Source organism: Bombina bombina, chromosome 1, assembly GCF_027579735.1.
Source record: "Bombina bombina isolate aBomBom1 chromosome 1, aBomBom1.pri, whole genome shotgun sequence".
Classification (NCBI taxonomy): Eukaryota; Metazoa; Chordata; class Amphibia; order Anura; family Bombinatoridae; genus Bombina; species Bombina bombina.
The window spans coordinates 490,806,671-490,824,676 of NC_069499.1; the positions used below are offsets into that span (position 1 = coordinate 490,806,671).

At 41.3% G+C, this 18,006-nt stretch overlaps 1 protein-coding gene across 1 annotated transcript in view; it reads right to left on the reverse strand.

Moving 5' to 3' along the window:
- Positions 1-17,366: 17,366 nt before the first annotated feature.
- The window catches only part of PGAP1 (post-GPI attachment to proteins inositol deacylase 1), a 703,705-nt gene continuing 703,065 nt past the window's right edge, over positions 17,367-18,006 (reverse strand). The window contains exon 28 of the mRNA XM_053698557.1: positions 17,367-17,619. Coding sequence (XP_053554532.1) covers positions 17,481-17,619 — 139 coding nt within the window. The 3' untranslated portion in view covers positions 17,367-17,480. The remainder of the gene's footprint in view (positions 17,620-18,006) is intronic.

The window sequence follows — 18,006 nt, forward strand, 5'->3', positions numbered from 1 at the left end:
AGGAAGGCAGGACTAGTTCATGAGTAGCCCCGCTCTCTTAAGAAAACATAATTGATATAAGAAATTTTTTCTTTCATATTGGCAAGAGTCCATGAGCTAGTGACGTATGGGATATACAATCCTACCAGGAGGGGCAAAGTTTCCCAAACCTCAAAATGCCTATAAATACACCCCTCACCACACCCACAATTCAGTTTAACGAATAGCCAAGAAGTGGGGTGATAAAGAAAGGAGTAAAAAGCATCAACAAAGGAATTTGGAAATAATTGTGCTTTATACAAAAAAATCATAACCACCATAAAAAGGGTGGGCCTCATGGACTCTTGCCAATATGAAATAAATGAATTTATCAGGTAAATTCTTACATAAATTATGTTTTCTTTCATGTAATTGGCAAGAGTCCATGAGCTAGTGACGTATGGGATATCAATACCCAAGATGTCGAACTCCACTCAAGTCACTAGAGAGGGAGGGATAAAAATAAACAACAACCATTTTCTGCTGAAAAAATAAACCACAACCCAAAATATAAGTTATTCTCATAATGAAAAGAAAAACTTAAAACATCAGCAGAAGAATCAAACTGAAACAGCTGCCTGAAGAACTTTTCTACCAAAAAATGCTTCTGAAGAAGCAAATACATCAAAATGGTAGAATTTAGTAAATGTATGCAAAGAGGACCAAGTTGCTGCTTTGCAAATCTGATCAACTGAAGCTTCATTCTTAAAAGCCCACGAAGTGGAGACTGATCTAGTAGAATGAGCTGTAATTCTCTGAGGCAGGGCCTGACCCAACTTATCCAAATAAGCTTGATGAATCAAAAGCTTTAACCAAGAAGCCAAGGAAACAGCAGAGGTCTTCTGACCTTTCCTAGGACCAGAAAATATAACAAATAGACTAGAAGTCTTCCTGAAATCTTTAGTAGCTTCAACATAATATTTCAAAGCTCTCACCACATCCAAAGAATGTAAGGATCTTTCCAAAGAATTCTTAGGATTAGAACACAAGGAAGGGACAACAATTTCTCTACTAATGTTGTTAGAATTCACAACTTTAGGCAAAAATGTAAATGAAGTCCGCAAAACCGCCTTATGCTGATGAAAAATCAGAAAAGGAGATTCACAAGAACGAGCAGATAGCTCAGAAACTCTTCTAGCAGAAGAGATGGCCAAAAGGAACAACACTTTCCAAGAAAGTAGTTTAATGTCCAAAGAATGCATAGGCTCAAACGGAGGAGCCTGCAACGCCTTCAAAACCAAATTAAGACTCCAAGGAGGAGAAATTGATTTAATGACGGGCTTAATACGAACTAAAGCCTGTACAAAACAGTGAATATCAGGAAGTTTGGCAATCCTTTCTGTGAAATAATACAGAAAGAGCAGAGATTTGTCCCTTCAAGGAACTTGCAGACAAACCCTTATCCAAACCATCCTGAAGAAACTGTACAATTCTAGGAATTCTAAAAGAATGCCAAGAGAATTTATGAGAAGAACACCATGAAATGTAGGTCTTCCAAACTCGATAATAAATCTTTCTAGAGACAAGTTTAGGAGCTTGTAACATAGTATTAATCACTGAGTCAGAGAAACCTCTATGACTTAGTACTAAGCGTTCAATTTCCATACCTTCAAATTTAATGATTTGAGATCCTGATGGAAAAACGGACCTTGAGACAGTAGGTCCGGTCTTAACGGAAGTGGCCAAGGTTGGCAACTGGACATCCGAACAAGATCCGCATACTAAAACCTATGTGGCCATGCTGAAGCCACCAGCAACACAAACGATTGTTCCATGATGATTTTGGATATCACTCTTGGAAGAAGAACTAGAGGCGGGAAAATGTATGCAGGATGATAACACCATGAAGTGTCAGCGCATCCACTGCTTCCTCCTGAACATCCCTGGACCTGGACAGGTATCTGGGAAGTTTCTTGTTTAGATGAGAGGCCATGAGATCTATCTCTGGAAGACCCCACATCTGAACAATCTGAAAAAACACATCTGGATGGAGAGACCACTCCCCTGGATGTAAAGTCTGACGGCTGAGATAATCCGCCTCCCAATTGTCTACACCTGGGATATGCACCGCAGAGATTAGACAGGAGCTGGATTCCGCCCATGCAAGTATCCGAGATACTTCTTTCATAGCTTGGGGACTGTGAGTCCCACCCTGATGATTAACATATGCCACAGTTGTGATATTGTCTGTCTGAAAGCAAATGAATGGTTCTCTCTTCAACAGAGACCAAAACTGAAGGGCTCTGAGAATTGCACGGAGTTCTAAAATATTGATTGGTAATCTCGCCTCTTGAGATTTCCAAACCCCTTTTGCTGTCAGAGATCCTGAAAGGCTTGCGTCTGTAGTGATCACAGTCCAGGTTGGCCGAACAAAGGAAGCCCCTTGAACTAAACGCTGGTGATTGAACCACCACATCAGAAAGTGTTGAACATTGGGATTTAAGGATATTAACTGTGATATCTTTGTATAATCCCTGCACCATTGATTCAGCATACAAAGCTGGAGAGGTTTCATGTGAAAACGAGCAAAAGGAATCGCGTCCGATGCTGCAGTCATGAGGCCTAAAACTTCCATGCACATAGCCACTGAAGGGAATGACCGAGACTGAAGGTGCAGACAGGCTGCAACCAATTTCAAACGTCTCTTGTCTGTTAGAGACAGAGTCATGGACGCTGAATCTATCTGGAAGCCTAAAAAGGTGACCCTTGTCTGAGGAATCAAGAAACTTTTTAGTAAATTGATCCTCCAACCATGTTTTTGAAGAAACAACACTAGTTGATTTGTGTGAGTTTCTGCAGAACGTAAAGACTGAGCTAGTACCAAGATATCGTCCAAATAAGGAAACACCGTAATACCCTGCTCTCTGATTACAGAGAGTAGGGCACCTAGAACCTTTGAAAAGATTCTTGGAGCTGTTGCTAGGCCAAATGGAAGAGCAACAAATTGGTAATGCTTGTCTAGAAAAGAGAATCTCAGGAACTGATAATGTTCTGGATGAATCGAAATATGAAGGTATGCATCCTGCAAGTCTATTTTAGACATATAATGTCCCTGCTGAACTAAAGGCAGAATAGTCCTTATAGTCACCATCTTGAAAGTTGGTACTCTAACATAACGATTCAAAATTTTCAGACCCAGAACTGGTCTGAATGAATTTTCCTTCTTTGGGACAATGAATAGATTTGAATAAAACCCCAGACCTTGTTCTTGAAAAGGAACCGGCATAATTACCCCTATAGACTCCAGGTCTGAAACACACTTCAGGAAAGCTTAAAGTTTTACTGGATTTGCTGGGATACGTGAGAGAAAAAAATCTTCTCACAGGAGATCTTCCTCTGAATCCTATTCGATACCCTTGAGAGACAATGCTCTGAATCCATTGATTTTGAACTGAATTTATCCAAAAATCCTTGAAAAAACTTAATCTGCCCCCTACCAGCTGAGCTGGAATGAGGGCCGCACCTTCATGCGGACTTAGGGGCTGACTTTGGTTTTTTAAAAGGCTTGGATTTATTCCAATTTGAGGAAGGCTTCCAATTGGAAACAGATTCCTTGGGGGAAGGATTAGATTTTTGTTCCTTATTTTGACGAAAGGAACGAAAACGGTTAGAAGCCTTAGATTTACCCTTAGGTTTTTTTATCCTGAGGCAGAAAAAAACCCTTTCCTCCAGTAACAGTTGAAATAATAGAATCCAACTGATAACCAAATAAATTATTACCTTGGAAAGAAAGAGATAGTAATCTAGACTTAAATGTCATATCAGCATTCCAAGATTTAAGCCATAAAGCTCTTCTAGCTAAAATAGCTAAAGACATGGATCTAACATCAATTTTGATAATATCAAAAATGGCATCACAAATAAAATGATTAGCATGTTGCAGTAAGCGAACAATGATAGATATGTCAGAATCCAAATCTTCTTGCGCTAAATTCTCCAACAAAAAAGTTGATGCAGCCGCAACATCAGCCAAAGAAATTGCAGGCCTGAGAAGATGACCTGAATATAAATAGGCTTTCCTTAGGATTCAAGTTTCCTATCTAAAGGATCTTTAAAAGAAGTACTATCTTGAATAGGAATAGTGGTACGTTTAGCAAGAGTAGAAATAGCCCCATCAACTTTGGGGATCTTTTCCCAAAACTCTATAGAAATTGCTGGTAAAGGATACAATTTTTTAAACCTTGAAAAATGAATAAAAGGAGTACCTGGTTTATTCCATTCCTTAGAAATCATATCAGAAATAGCATCCGGAATAGGAAAAACCTCTGGAGTAACCACAGGAGGTTTAAAAACAGCATTTAAACGTTTACTAGTCTTAATGTCAAGAGGACTAGCTTCCTCAATATCCAAAGTAATTACTTCTTTTAACAAAGAACGAATATACTCTATTTTAAACAAATAAGTAGATTTGTCAGTGTCAATATCTGAGGAGTGATCTTCTGAATCAGATAGATCCTCATCAGAGGAGGATCTATCATTATGTTGTCGGTCATTTGAAATTTCATCAACTTTATGAGAAGTTTTAAAAGACCTTTTACGTTTATTAGAAGGCGGAAATGCAGACAAAGCCTTCTGAATAGAATCAGTAACAAATTCTTTAAAATTCATAGGTATATCATGTACATTAGAAGTTGAAGGAACTGCAACTGGCAATGCACTATTACTGATGGATACATTCTCTGCATGTAAAAGTTTATCATGACAACTATTACAAATGACATTCGGAGGTATAATTTCCACAATCTTACAACAAATGCACTTTGCTGCCTAACATCGGTTCTAGCAAAGCTAAGTTCCAACATATACTTCTGAGGCAGGATCAGATTGAGACATCTTGCAAAATGTAAAAGAAAAAACAACATATAAAGCAAAATTATCAATTTCCTTATATGACAGTTTCAGGAATGGGAAAAAATGCAAATAGCATAGCCCTCTGACATAGAAAAAGGCAAGAGGCAAACAGCAATGGGGTATAAAATTAATGAAACATTTGGCGGCAAGTATGACGCACAACGTCAGTGAAATTTTTTTTGCCGTCAACAATATCCGGAAATGACACACTTGTGTCACTAGCCACGCAACTGTGTGTAAGGCTTCCGCGTCAACTACGACGCCGGAAATGATGAACTTGCGTCAACGGACGTACTTTTCGCGCCAAAAAATTCTCGCGCCAAGAATGACGCAATAAAGTCTAACATTTGGCGCACCCGCAGGCCTAATGCTGCCCGCAATTTGTAAGAAAAAAGTTGTGAATTTGAAAAAAGACTAAACCCCAGGTAAGAAAAATATTTCTTAATATGTTTATTTCCCAAATATGAAACTGACAGTCTGCACAAGGAAATACATGAACCTGACTCATGGCAAATATAAGTACAATACATATATTTAGAACTTTATATAAATGCATAAAGTGCCAGACCATAGCTGGGGTGTCTTAAGTAATAAAAAACATACTTACCAAAAAAGACACCCATCCACATATAGCAGATAGCCAAACTAGTACTGAAACAGTTATCAGTAGAGGTAATGGTATATGAGAGTATATCGTCGATCTGAAAAGGGAGGTAGGAGATGAATCTCTACGACCGATAACAGAGAACCTATGAAATAGACCCCCGTTAGGAAAATCATTGCACTCAATAGGCGATACTCTCTTCACGTCCCTCTGACATTCGCTGTACTCTGAGAGGAATCGGGCTTCAAAATGCTGAGAAGCGCATGTCAACGTAGAAATCTTAGCACAAACTTGCTTCACCACGTCCATAGGAGGCAAAGTTTGTAAAACTGAATTGTGGGTGTGGTGAGGCGTGTATTTATAGGCATTTTGAGGTTTGGGAAACTTTGCCCCTCCTGGTAGGATTGTATATCCCATACGTCACTAGCTCATGGACTCTTGCCAATTACATGAAAGAAACATAAGATATATAACAATCTAGCTAGATTTCTAACTCAAACCATATTAAGCACAAAAAATGAGTAGATTTTTTTTTAAGGTGCATTATACCAACATGAACCAGAGATCTAACAATGAAATACAGCAGTAAGATTTCAGGTAGGTAAGGCTTGAGGCCTCAAAATGTGGTCAGGGGGGTTGGGTTTTTGGCGCTTGGGTCTCTGCTTTTTTAGTGACCATGATGGGGCTGTAACCCGTAATCTAGAACGGTTAACCGCTTAGTGTTCCATTTCAGCTTGAAGGCCCCAGTTAGCCAGGAGAGTACTGCCCAAGGAGGGAGAGGATACTACATGAGTCTGGTTGTCCTTTGTCACAATGAGTTTAGTGGGGAAGCCCCATCTATATTTGATATTAGCTTTCCTAAGTTGAGTAGTGATAGGGGCAGAGAGTCTACGTTGCTGCCGCGTGTGAGAAGAGAGATCTGGGAGGAGCTGGATGTCTTTAAAGGTGTCAGGCAGGGGAGGTTTGCTAAATACCACCTGTATCAAGCGGTCTTTGAAGGTGAAGTTGTGAAAGCAAACCACTACATCCCTCGACTTGTCAGAAGACATTGATCTTGGTCTGAGAGCCCTGTGGGCCCGCTCCATGGCATGCTTGTTGCCCTCCAAGGGGTCTAAGAGAGCGTTGAATAATGACATAAGGAATTCTTGTAGTTCACCTGGTGCTACGGTCTCAGGGATGCCTCTGAACCGAACGTTGTTCCTCCTGGCCCTATCCTCCACATCAGCTAGTTTTAGTTCAAGCTGGGAGATTTACTCTGCCAAGTTATCGGCATATGATAGTAGAATCGAGTGATCTGTAGCTAAGTCATCATGTTGCCTCTCAAGAGTATCTACTCTGTCTCCAATTTCTGCTATATCTTTCCTGAGTTCTGCTGAACTGCGCTGGATCTCTGCAGTGATAGATTTGGTCTGTGCCACAAGCATTTTTTGCAGTGTGCTCTCCGTAATGTAGTGGTTTAGATGGGCCCAAGACTGGGAGCTTGATTGAGAACCCTCATCCTGCGACTCGGGGTCGCTAGCTTCTTTTCTAAAGGGATTAGGTACCTTGTGAGCTTGAGAGAAATTATCTAAATCCGTCTTCTTGATTGCTGCAGGGGTCCTGGGGTTTCTTCTGAAGAAGTGCGGCATGATTAATACCTTTAGAAAGCTTTGTGCAGACTTGCAATATGACCCACCCTGACCACTATGAAATCTGTAAGGAACTGTTAGATCATCAAACCTGGCATCTAATTGATATCGTCATCTGAAGCAAGTTAAGCTAGTAATATAAAGCGAGAGCGGGGCCAGACACAACCCACCAATACTGGCTACACCTAGTACATGTTAACTTATTACAGAGCAATCAGTTCAGAAGGGTCCAATATACAGGCCAACCCACACGATTGAGGGCGACCCCAAGGACCCCCACGCACCTCAGGGAGGGGGATACGATCAAAAGGAAGGGTAAAAGGATAAAGGCAGTGACCAGCCCAGACAAGCCGGGTCGGAAAGGGGGAGACGCGAGGGGGACCAGAGGAACCAATCCCTTCCTGCGGGACTTACAATCTATACTACCAAGAGAACAATGCTACTAGGAGATGCAATATATAAAATAATGTACTATAAATGTAGTATAATGCGACTGTATGTGTATGACTGTATGACTCGATGTAGTGTTATAGGCCTAAGGACAGCTGTGGCCACCTGGGAAAGGATAAAACCCCAAAAATAAAGTGTGGGAGTTATATTTATGGTTCAAATGCCCTCTCAGGGTGTTTTCTTGGGGGGGTGTAAGTAACAAAAAGTATTAAAAAGGGGATATGGGTCTCGTTAACCCAGGCTGGGGATACTTATAGGTGCGGAAAGGCACCGGGTATGTTAGGGGCCTATATGTTATCTTGGGTAGGAATGTGAAGTGTGGTCAATAAACTAAGAGTGCGTATTAGTTGGTTTCATATAGACAACACTACACAATGCAAGCAGATCATATGACATATGAAATAATAACACTCAGTACAGTATTGACAGCCTGTAAAAGTAAAATTTCAGGTTAAGCAGGAAAATGGCACTACAATTTGGTTTAATATCCCAAAAACAATTTAGCTGACGCAGCAGCTGCTAGAATGCAAAAATAACCTATTAGGGCAATACTTAGTCCATGGCAGCCTGCGTAAACGTCCCTAGTGAGAGCTCTGTGCAGAGGTCTCAATATTGGTGGAACCACATGAGTAGTTGCTCCAACAGTCACCGCTACGATCACTAAACAGAATGAGAGCCCCTCAGGGATCCCAGATGGAAAACAGAGCAGATCTGGGTTAGGCTTGGGTGAAGTTAAGGAGCTTTCCTGCAAGTACCAAACAATATAGAGTTCCTTCTTCTCAGGAGAGTTCAGGTAGAAATCTTAAAGTAGGGTTTAGCAAATTATGGACCAGGTCTTGGGGGCCCTAATCGTTAGTGGGCCTAGGGAAACAGCACACCTAAAAAGTGTATCTTCAGAGAGTCTTGTAGCCCTAATAAGTTATATAGCCCCTTAGAGCATAAAGTTGGGGTGATGATTTATGGGCTAAAAGGTGGGCATCAGGCGGGAATGGATTTTGGCCTTAGGTGTTGCCTTAAACTTGATAGGGGAACTGGGGCTCAGCTAGGCCTGTCAGATAACAGTCTCTTACCTCTGTGCACAATGTCCCAGGTATCCTCTGATGTACTTCGGCCAGAGTGAAGACCCGGTGACAATGATGTCCCTGCTGAAGAGCAAGCCGGTACTCAATATTTAGCCGGGTAATAGGGCTAATCTAGTTGCGGCCTAGCTGGCAGGTCACCCACGTGGCAGCTAGCGTGTACACACAAATGATGCGGCCTGTGCTGTAAGATGTGGGCCCGAATCAGCCCAGGGCCTTAGTGGCAGAAGCAGGTGAAGAACCTCACTGCTATCGAAGTAGAGTTGTGTACAGGGCCACCAAAACAGTAGCTGCTCCAGCAGGTAGGCTCCAGACATCCCAGGAGCAAGGGGAGAAGTGTGAGACCGGAAACAAGATGGCGGCAGTTAGGGACTCCCTGTAGATGCCGGTCCCACCTCAAGGATTGCTGCCCGACAAGCCGAGGGTACCACAACGAACACTTTCTCCAGCCCCGACGGGCTCCAGTAAGTAACCCCAGAAGTTCGCTTCAGAGACGGCCTGCAGACGGCCTCCTAATCAGCCGTGACGTCCCACTGGTAAGTGCGCACCCTGTTAAAAGGCGGGTGAGCGTTAGGGCCCAGAAGTTAGGAAGTTACTGGAAACCCTGCTCCGGAGCGGAGCCCCGACCCTACGGAGCCTAGGGTAGATGTACTTGGCGGCAGGAAATGAGCAGTAAGTCAGGGGCCGTGGATGAGAGTATGTAGAAATCCAAAGGCCCAAGCCAGTTAGTCGCGAATGTCCTCCACAAAGCTCAAGTTGAAGGGAGTGATCACTTGCAAATGTCTAACCTATCAAATAAACTCAAAAAGAGCTCTAAATTCTGGTAAAAACCCAGCTTATTTTAGCTCCGTAGTAGAGAGCTCATGCACAACACGTCTGTTCAGCTTGGCTGGTAGCTCTGCCCTCCTCTGGATAGTTTTTTTATCAGGAAGTCATACCATATTTAAGACCATTCTGCTTTTTAAATGTTTTATGTATAATACATGGATCCATGATTTTATTTTTCATATTGTTTAACTAATAATTTGTTTAGTGTTTTTACTATGTAAATAGAATATTTATCTTTATTGTGATAACACAGTTATTGCTGGTTAGATCGTGGTAATTATCCATCAATATATAAATTATCACTTATCAGGGATTCTATTATATTAGTTCTGTCACCCACCTCCTCAGTTTGGCGCTCCTATTGTGCATATATATCTACAGACTATACCATCTAACTACAATGAACAAAAGTAAAGGCAGCAGGGAGGGGTATACACATTTGAAGTACTTCTGGGGGTTCCCACCTACTCCAAAAGGGTGTTAAACATATCAATAAGAGTATGAAACAAATGAGATCACTGAATGAGCATAAACATTTATTTAAGATTCCCATACCCCTTCAGAAAATATATATATATTAAAAATACATCCACAGAATAAACTTTATATGAAATCTATATATTTAATCATGTATGCATGGTATATTATTATAAAACTATTGTCTATTAAAAAGTCAAACTGTACTACAAAATGTAACAAAGGAAGTGAACTGCATAGAAATAAATTCACTATTCTTTTTTTTATGATTTAATTAAAAAGTAAAAAATATAGTGCATCTTCTCAGCAAAGTATACTGAATACATACTATGATATACAAAAACTTACCAAAATGTACATAAAAAAATCCAGATAATGTAACAACATTTTTAAATGCTTTGTTTTACCAGAGAGGGTCAAAGCTGCTTTATATTTATAGCACGCAGCAACCTAGGGCATCTTTTCTCCTGGGGCAACCCCTTGCATTTACAGTTATATTACCGTAGTAACATTCTTTGATCTACAAGCTTGGCTACCTCCTAAAATCTGAAAATGTGCTTGGAAGATTATAACTTATTTTAAAGCTAAAATATATATGTGTTTATATATATATATATATATATATATATATATATATATATATATATATATGTGTGTGTGTAGCAGCAACTCCGCAATAAGATGGTGCCAAAAAACATAATTTATGCTTACCTGATAAATTTATTTCTCTTGTGGTGTATCCAGTCCACGGATCATCCATTACTTGTGGGATATTGTCCTTCCCAACAGGAAGCTGCAAGAGGATCACCCACAGCAGAGCTGTCTATATAGCTCCTCCCCTAACTGCCACTACCAGCCATTCGACCGAAGACAAGCAAGAGAAAGGAGAAACTATAGGGTGCAGTGGTGACTGTAGTTTAAAAATAAAAAACACCTGCCTTAAAATGACAGGGCGGGCCGTGGACTGGATACACCACAAGAGAAATAAATTTATCAGGTAAGCATAAATTTTGTTTTCTCTTGTAAGGTGTATCCAGTCCACGGATCATCCATTACTTGTGGGATACCAATACCAAAGCTATAGGACACGGATGAAGGGAGGGACAAGGCAGGCGCTTAAACGGAAGGCACCACTGCCTGCAAGACCTTTCTCCCAAAAATAGCCTCCGAAGAAGCAAAAGTATCAAATTTATAGAACTTTGAAAAAGTATGAAGCGAAGACCAAGTCGCCGCCTTACAAATCTGTTCAATAGAAGCCTCATTTTTAAAAGCCCATGTGGAAGCTACCGCTCTAGTAGAATGAGCTGTAATCCTTTCAGGAGGCTGCTGGCCAGCAGTCTCATAAGCTAAGCGTATTATACTCCTTAGCCAAAAAGAAAGAGAGGTTGCCGAAGCCTTTTGGCCTCTCCTCTGTCCAGAGTAGACAACAAACAATGCAGATGTTTGACGAAAATCTTTAGTAGCTTGTAAATAAAACTTTAAAGCACGAACCACGTCAAGATTGTGTAAAAGACGTTCCTTCTTTGAAGAAGGATTAGAACACAATGACGGTACAACAATCTCCTGATTGATATTTTTATTAGATACCACCTTAGGTAAAAAAACAGGTTTGGTACGTAACACTACCTTATCTGCATGAAAAATGAGATAAGGGGAATCACATTGTAAAGCAGATAACTCCGAAACTCTTCGAGCCTAGGAGATAGCTACCAAAAACAGAACCTTCCAGGATAAGAGCTTAATATCTATGGAATGCAAAGATTCAAACGGAACCCCTTGAAGAACATTAAGAACTAAATATAAACTCCAAGGCGGAGCAACAGGTTTAAACACAGGCTTGATTCTGACTAAAGCCTGACAAAACGCCTGCACGTCTGGAACCTCAGCCAGACGTTTGTGCAAAAGAATAAACAGAGCAGAAATCTGTCCTTTTAAGGAACTAGCTGACAAACCCTTCTCCAATCCATCTTGGAGAAAACATAATATCCTAGGAATCCTAACTTTACTCCATGAGTAACCCTTGGATTCACACCAATGAAGATATTTACACCATATCTTATGATGGATTTTCCTGGTGACAGGCTTTCGCGCCTGTATTAAGGTATCAATGACCGACTCGGAGAAACCACGCTTTGATAAAATCAAGCGTTCAATCTCCAAGCAGTCAGCCGCAGAGAAATTAGATTTGGATGGTTGAAAGGACCCTGAAGTAGAAGGTCCTGCCTCAGAGGCAGAGTTCATGGTGGAAAGGATGACATGTCCACCAGATCTGCATACCAAGTCCTGCGTGGCCATGCAGGTGCTATCAAAATTACCGATGCTCTCTCCTGTTTGATCTTGGCAATCAGATGAGGGAGCAGAGGAAACGGTGGAAACACATAAGCCAGGTTGAAGGACCAAGGCGCTGCTAGAGCATCTATCAGCGCTGCCTTGGGATCCCTGGACCAGGATCCGTAACAAGGAAGCTTGGCGTTCTGGCGAGACGCCATGAGATCCAGTTCTGGTTTGCCCCAACGTTGAATCAACTGTGCAAACACCTCCGGATGGAGCTCCAACTCCCCCGGATGAAAAGTCTGACGACTTAGAAAATCTGCCTCCCAGTTCTCTACTCCTGGGATCTGGATAGCTGATAGATGGCAAGAGTGAATCTCTGCCCATTGAATTATCTTTGAAACCTGAAGAGCATTGAATATCGCTCTTAGTTCCAGAATGTTTATTGGAAGGAGTGCCTCCTCCTGAGTCCACGACCCCTGAGCCTTCAGAGAGTTCCAGACTGCACCCCAGCCCAAAAGGCTGGCATCTGTTGTTACTATTGTCCAATCTGGCCTGCGGAAGGTCATACCTTTGGACAGATGGACCCGAGATAGCCACCAGAGAAGAGAATCCCTGGTCTCTTGATCCAGATTTAGTAGAGGGGACAAATCTGTGTAATCCCCATTCCACTGACTGAGCATGCAGAGTTGCAGCGGTCTGAGATGTAGGCGGGCAAACGGAACTATGTCCATTGCCGCTACCATTAAGCCGATTACTTCCATACACTGAGCCACCGAAGGGCGAGAAGTATAATAAAGAACACGGCAGGAATTTAGAAGTTTTGACAACCTGTCCTCTGTCAGGTAAATCCTCATTTCTACAGAATCTATCAGAGGTCCCAGGAAGGAAACTCTTGTGAGAGGGGATAGAGAACTCTTCTTTTCGTTCACTTTCCACCCATGAGACCTCAGGAATGCCAGAACAATGTCCGTATGGGACTTGGCAATTTGGAAATTCGACGCCTGTATCAGAATGTCGTCTAAGTAAGGGGCTACTGCTATGCCCCGCGGCCTTAGGACCGCCAGAAGTGACCCCAGAACCTTCGTAAAGATTCTTGGTGCCGTAGCTAACCCAAAGGGAAGAGCCACAAACTGGTAATGCCTGTCTAGGAAGGCGAACCTGAGAAACCGATGATGATCTTTGTGTATCGGAATGTGAAGATAAGCATCCTTTAAGTCCATGGTAGTAATGTATTGACCCTCCTGGATCATAGGTAGGATGGTTCGAATAGTCTCCATCTTGAAAGATGGGACCCTGAGAAATTTGTTTAGGATCTTGAGATCTAAGATTGGTCTGAAGGTTCCCTCTTTCTTGGGAACCACAAAGAGATTTGAATAGAAGCCTTGCCCCTGTTCCTCCTTTGGAACTGGGTGGATCACTCCCATAACTAGGAGGTCTTGAACACAATGTAAGAATGCCTCTCTCTTTATCTGGTCTGCAGATAATTGTGAGAGGTGAAATCTTCCTTTTGGGGAAGAAGCTTTGAAGTCCAGAAGATATCCCTGGGACACAATTTCCAACGCCCAGGGATCCTGGACATCTCTTGCCCAAGCCTGGGCGAAGAGAGAAAGTCTGCCCCCTACTAGATCCGTTATCGGATCGGGGGCTGATCTTTCATGCTGTCTTAGAGGCAGCAGCAGGCTTCTTGGCCTGCTTACCTTTGTTCCAGGCCTGGTTAGGTCTCCAGACCGGCTTGAACTGGGCAAAATTTCCCTCTTGTTTTGCATTAGAGGGAGTTGATGCCGCGCTCGTCTTAAAGTTTCGAAAGGCACGAAAATTAGTTTGTTTGGTCCTTAATTTATTAGACCTATCCTGAGGAAGGGCATGACCTTTTCCTCCAGTAATATCAGAAATGATCTCCTTCAGTCCAGGCCCGAATAGGGTCTGCCCTTTGAAGGGAATGTTGAGAAGCTTAGACTTTGAAGTAACGTCAGCTGACCAGGATTTAAGCCATAGCGCCCTACGCGCCTGTATAGCAAAACCTGAGTTCTTAGCCGTTAGTTTGGTTAAATGAACAATGGCGTCAGAAACAAATGAATTGACTAGCTTAAGCGCTTTAAGCTTGTCAAGTATATCATCCAATGGAGTTTCTACCTGTAAAGCCTCTTCCAGAGACTCAAACCAGAAGGCCGCAGCAGCAGTGCAGTGCAATTCATGCAAGAGGCTGGAGAATAAAACCTTGTTGAATAAACATTTTCTTAAGGTAACCCTCTAACTTTTTATCCATTGGATCTGTCCTCGACGGGAATAGTTGTACGCTTAGCTAGGGTAGAAACTGCTCCCTCCACCTTAGGGACCATTTGCCATAAGTCCCGTGTAGCGGCATCTATTGGAAACATTTTCTTAAAAATAGGAGGGGGAGAGAACGGTACACCTGGTCTATCCCATTCCTTAGTAATAGTTTCTGAAAACCTTTTAGGTATTGGAAAAACATCAGTGTAAACAGGCACTGCATAGTATTTATCCAATCTACACAATTTCTCTGGCACTATAATGGTGTCACAGTCCTCCAGAGTAGCTAAAACCTCCCTGAGCAACACGCGGAGGTGTTCAAGCTTAAATTTAAATGTAGACATATCAGAATCAGGTTGAAGCATCTTCCCTGAGTCAGAAAAATCACCCACAGAAAGAAGCTCTCCTGCCTCAGCTTCTGCATATTGTGAGGGGATATCAGACATAGCTACTAAAGCGTCAGAGAGCTCTGTATTTTTTCTAGTCCCAGAGCTGTCTCGCTTTCCTTGTAACCCTGGTAGTTTGGACAATACCGCTGTAAGGGTATGATCCATAACTGCCGCCATGTCTTGTAAAGTAAACGCCATGGGCGCGCTAGATGTACTTGGCGCCACTTGAGCGGGAGTCCCTTGAGCGGGAGTCAAAGGTTCTGACACGTGGGGCGAGTTAGTCGGCATAACTTCCCCCTTGTCAATTTCCTCTGGTGATAAATCTTTTAAAGACAGAATATGATCTTTCTAACTTAAAGTAAAATCAGTACATTTGATACACATTCTAAGAGGGGGTTCCACAATGGCTTCTAAACATAATGAACAAGGAGTTTCCTCTATCTCAGACATGTTTAAACAGACTAGCAATGAGACAAAATCAAATTTTGTCAGAAATTGAAAAACAGTGATAAAAAGCAGTAAATCTTACGAAATTTTTACAGTGTGTATAATAGACTAACAGAGCATTGCACCCACTTGCAAATGGATGAATAACCCCTTAGTTTCAAAACCGGATCAAAAAAACGATATGTTTTTTTAACAGTCACAACAAACTGCCACAGCTCTGCTGTGGCCCTACCTGCCCATACGACTTTTGAAGGCACAAAAACCCTTTGTAGCGGTCCTAAGTGTTCAGGGGACTCCTTCAGGGAAAGGGAAACTGGAAGTCTCAAGCTGCAAAAACTACTGCACGATTTAGGCCTGAAATTAGGCCCCTCCCAACCTGTACTCACAGTGAGAGGGCCATAAAAAACTATCCCTAGGCAAAATCTAGCCAGCCATGTGGAAAAAACTGGGCCCCAATAAAGTTTTATCACCAATATGTAGAAAAAAACGTTTAAACACTTCCAGCAAACGTTATCTTATTTTCAGTAATGTGAGAAAGTAATAAGAATATTACCTTTTACAGCAAGCATGATACTAGTTGTTATTAAATCACTGTAATCAGGCTTACCTTACATAAATTCGGTATTAACAGCATTTTCTAGCATATTCATTTCTCTAGAAAAATTTAAACTGCACATACCTCATAGCAGGAGACCCTGCACGCCATTCCGCCAGCTGAAGTTACCTCATCTCTTCAGTTATGTGTGAGAACAGCAATGGATCTTAGTTACAACCTGCTAAGATCATCAAAAACCACAGACAGACTCTTCTTCAACTTTCTGCCTGAGGCTAAAACAGTACAACTCCGGTACCATTTGAAAATAACAAACTTTTGATTGAAGATAAACTAAATAAACACCACATCTCTCTAGCTACTTCCTTTTTTGTCGAGAGCTGCAAGAGAATGACTGGTAGTGGCAGTTAGGGGAGGAGCTATATAGACAGCTCTGCTGTGGGTGATCCTCTTGCAGCTTCCTGTTGGGAAGGAGAATATCCCATAAGTAATGGATGATCCGTGGACTGGATACACCTTACAAGAGAAATAAGAGGGTCTAAGTAAAATCCTGCCTTTTGTGCACAGGCTGCAAGAGTTCAGTTTAGAATTGTGCTTCTTAAACTTAGGGTCAGGGCACTTAAACTGAGTAACTTTTTTACACATTTTGCGGAATGTGAGGTAAGCACAATAATAATAGTGTACCTCTACAAAATGTGCGCACATATTTTAGTCACTTTGCCAAAAATTGCAAAGGCCAAATTTTTTGCACACACTGCTCAAAGAATCACAGGGAACACTGTGTACAGATTACACGTGGTGCATGGGCGATCCTCATAGCACACGCAGAGAAAAAGCCTACATGGAAGGTACATGGTGACAACAAGTCTAACCGTTCATGATTAGCAATAGCACTGTGTGGTATACTGATGTATGAAAAACAAAACAATGGTATACACGTTTGACAAGAGGTTTGTTTTGGACTATATTATAATAATTGGGGTGGTGAACATTTTTCCAGTGTAAAATGGAGTCCCAAGTGAAAAAAAGTTTAAGAAGCTCTGGTCTAGAATATGCAAATCCTGTCCCCAGGGCTTACTCTGCTGGGAAATCCTTTAGGTTAATATATCTTTACTTTAGAACAGATTATCCTTAAAGGCACAGCAAACAGCTCTTGCTTTTGTGTACACACTGTGCTTGTCCCATGCTGCCTAGAGGGGACAAAAAGCTATCCTGTAAGCTAGGATTTCATCCAAAGGCTGCAATGCAGTAGCTGCATAGGCTATTTGCAGTGTCTGGAGGAAAACCTAGGTTACAGAACTTGCTTTTTGTGACTCTGTAGGGAGTGTGGGACAAGCGCAGTTATTACACAAAAAGCAAACAATGTTAAAATACTGGTCATGTTTGGTTGTGGGATAGGCCTTGGAGAAACATTGTTTTCATTCCAAAACACTTACAGCATCATGTTTGCTAAATAATAAAACAAATAATACATTCATATTAAAATGGTGCAAGATGTTACAAATGTATGTTATTTTTATTTATAAAATATTTGCTATTACTGTTAATATATTGTTGCAGTGTCACAATCACTGCTGCATAAGTACAAAATCTGATACATGTAATCTACAATTATGTAAAGCAACACAATACATGTATACAAAGAGAGAATGTGATGAAATAAGGTACTCTGTATAAATGCAACGATCCAAAGGCCACAACGAGAATGGAAACAGGAAGCTGGAGTTGAGCTGCTGTCTTCAACCATTTACTGTTAAGGAAAAAAAATACATACTGGCTATTAGAAATACTACCATTATATTTTAACAAACATATTGTCCTAATAAAGCAATAATATATGTTTTCTACAATTTATTTAAAGTGATGGTAAACTCTCCCCTTTTTAAAATCAGATCTGGACTGTTAGTGATATTTTAGATGTAGTTTCATTCAACTTTCCAATTTACTTTTGTCATCAAATTTTCTAAGCCCTTGAAGTCCGCCTCTTATCTCAGTGCATTTTATTAATTTTATTATCTTTTCACAGCTAGTTAATGTGTGCCATATATATATATATATTACACAACCTTAGCACTCCCTGTAAGGTAACAATCGCCAGTTTAGAGTCTCCAAACATACTCCAAAGAAATAACTTGCA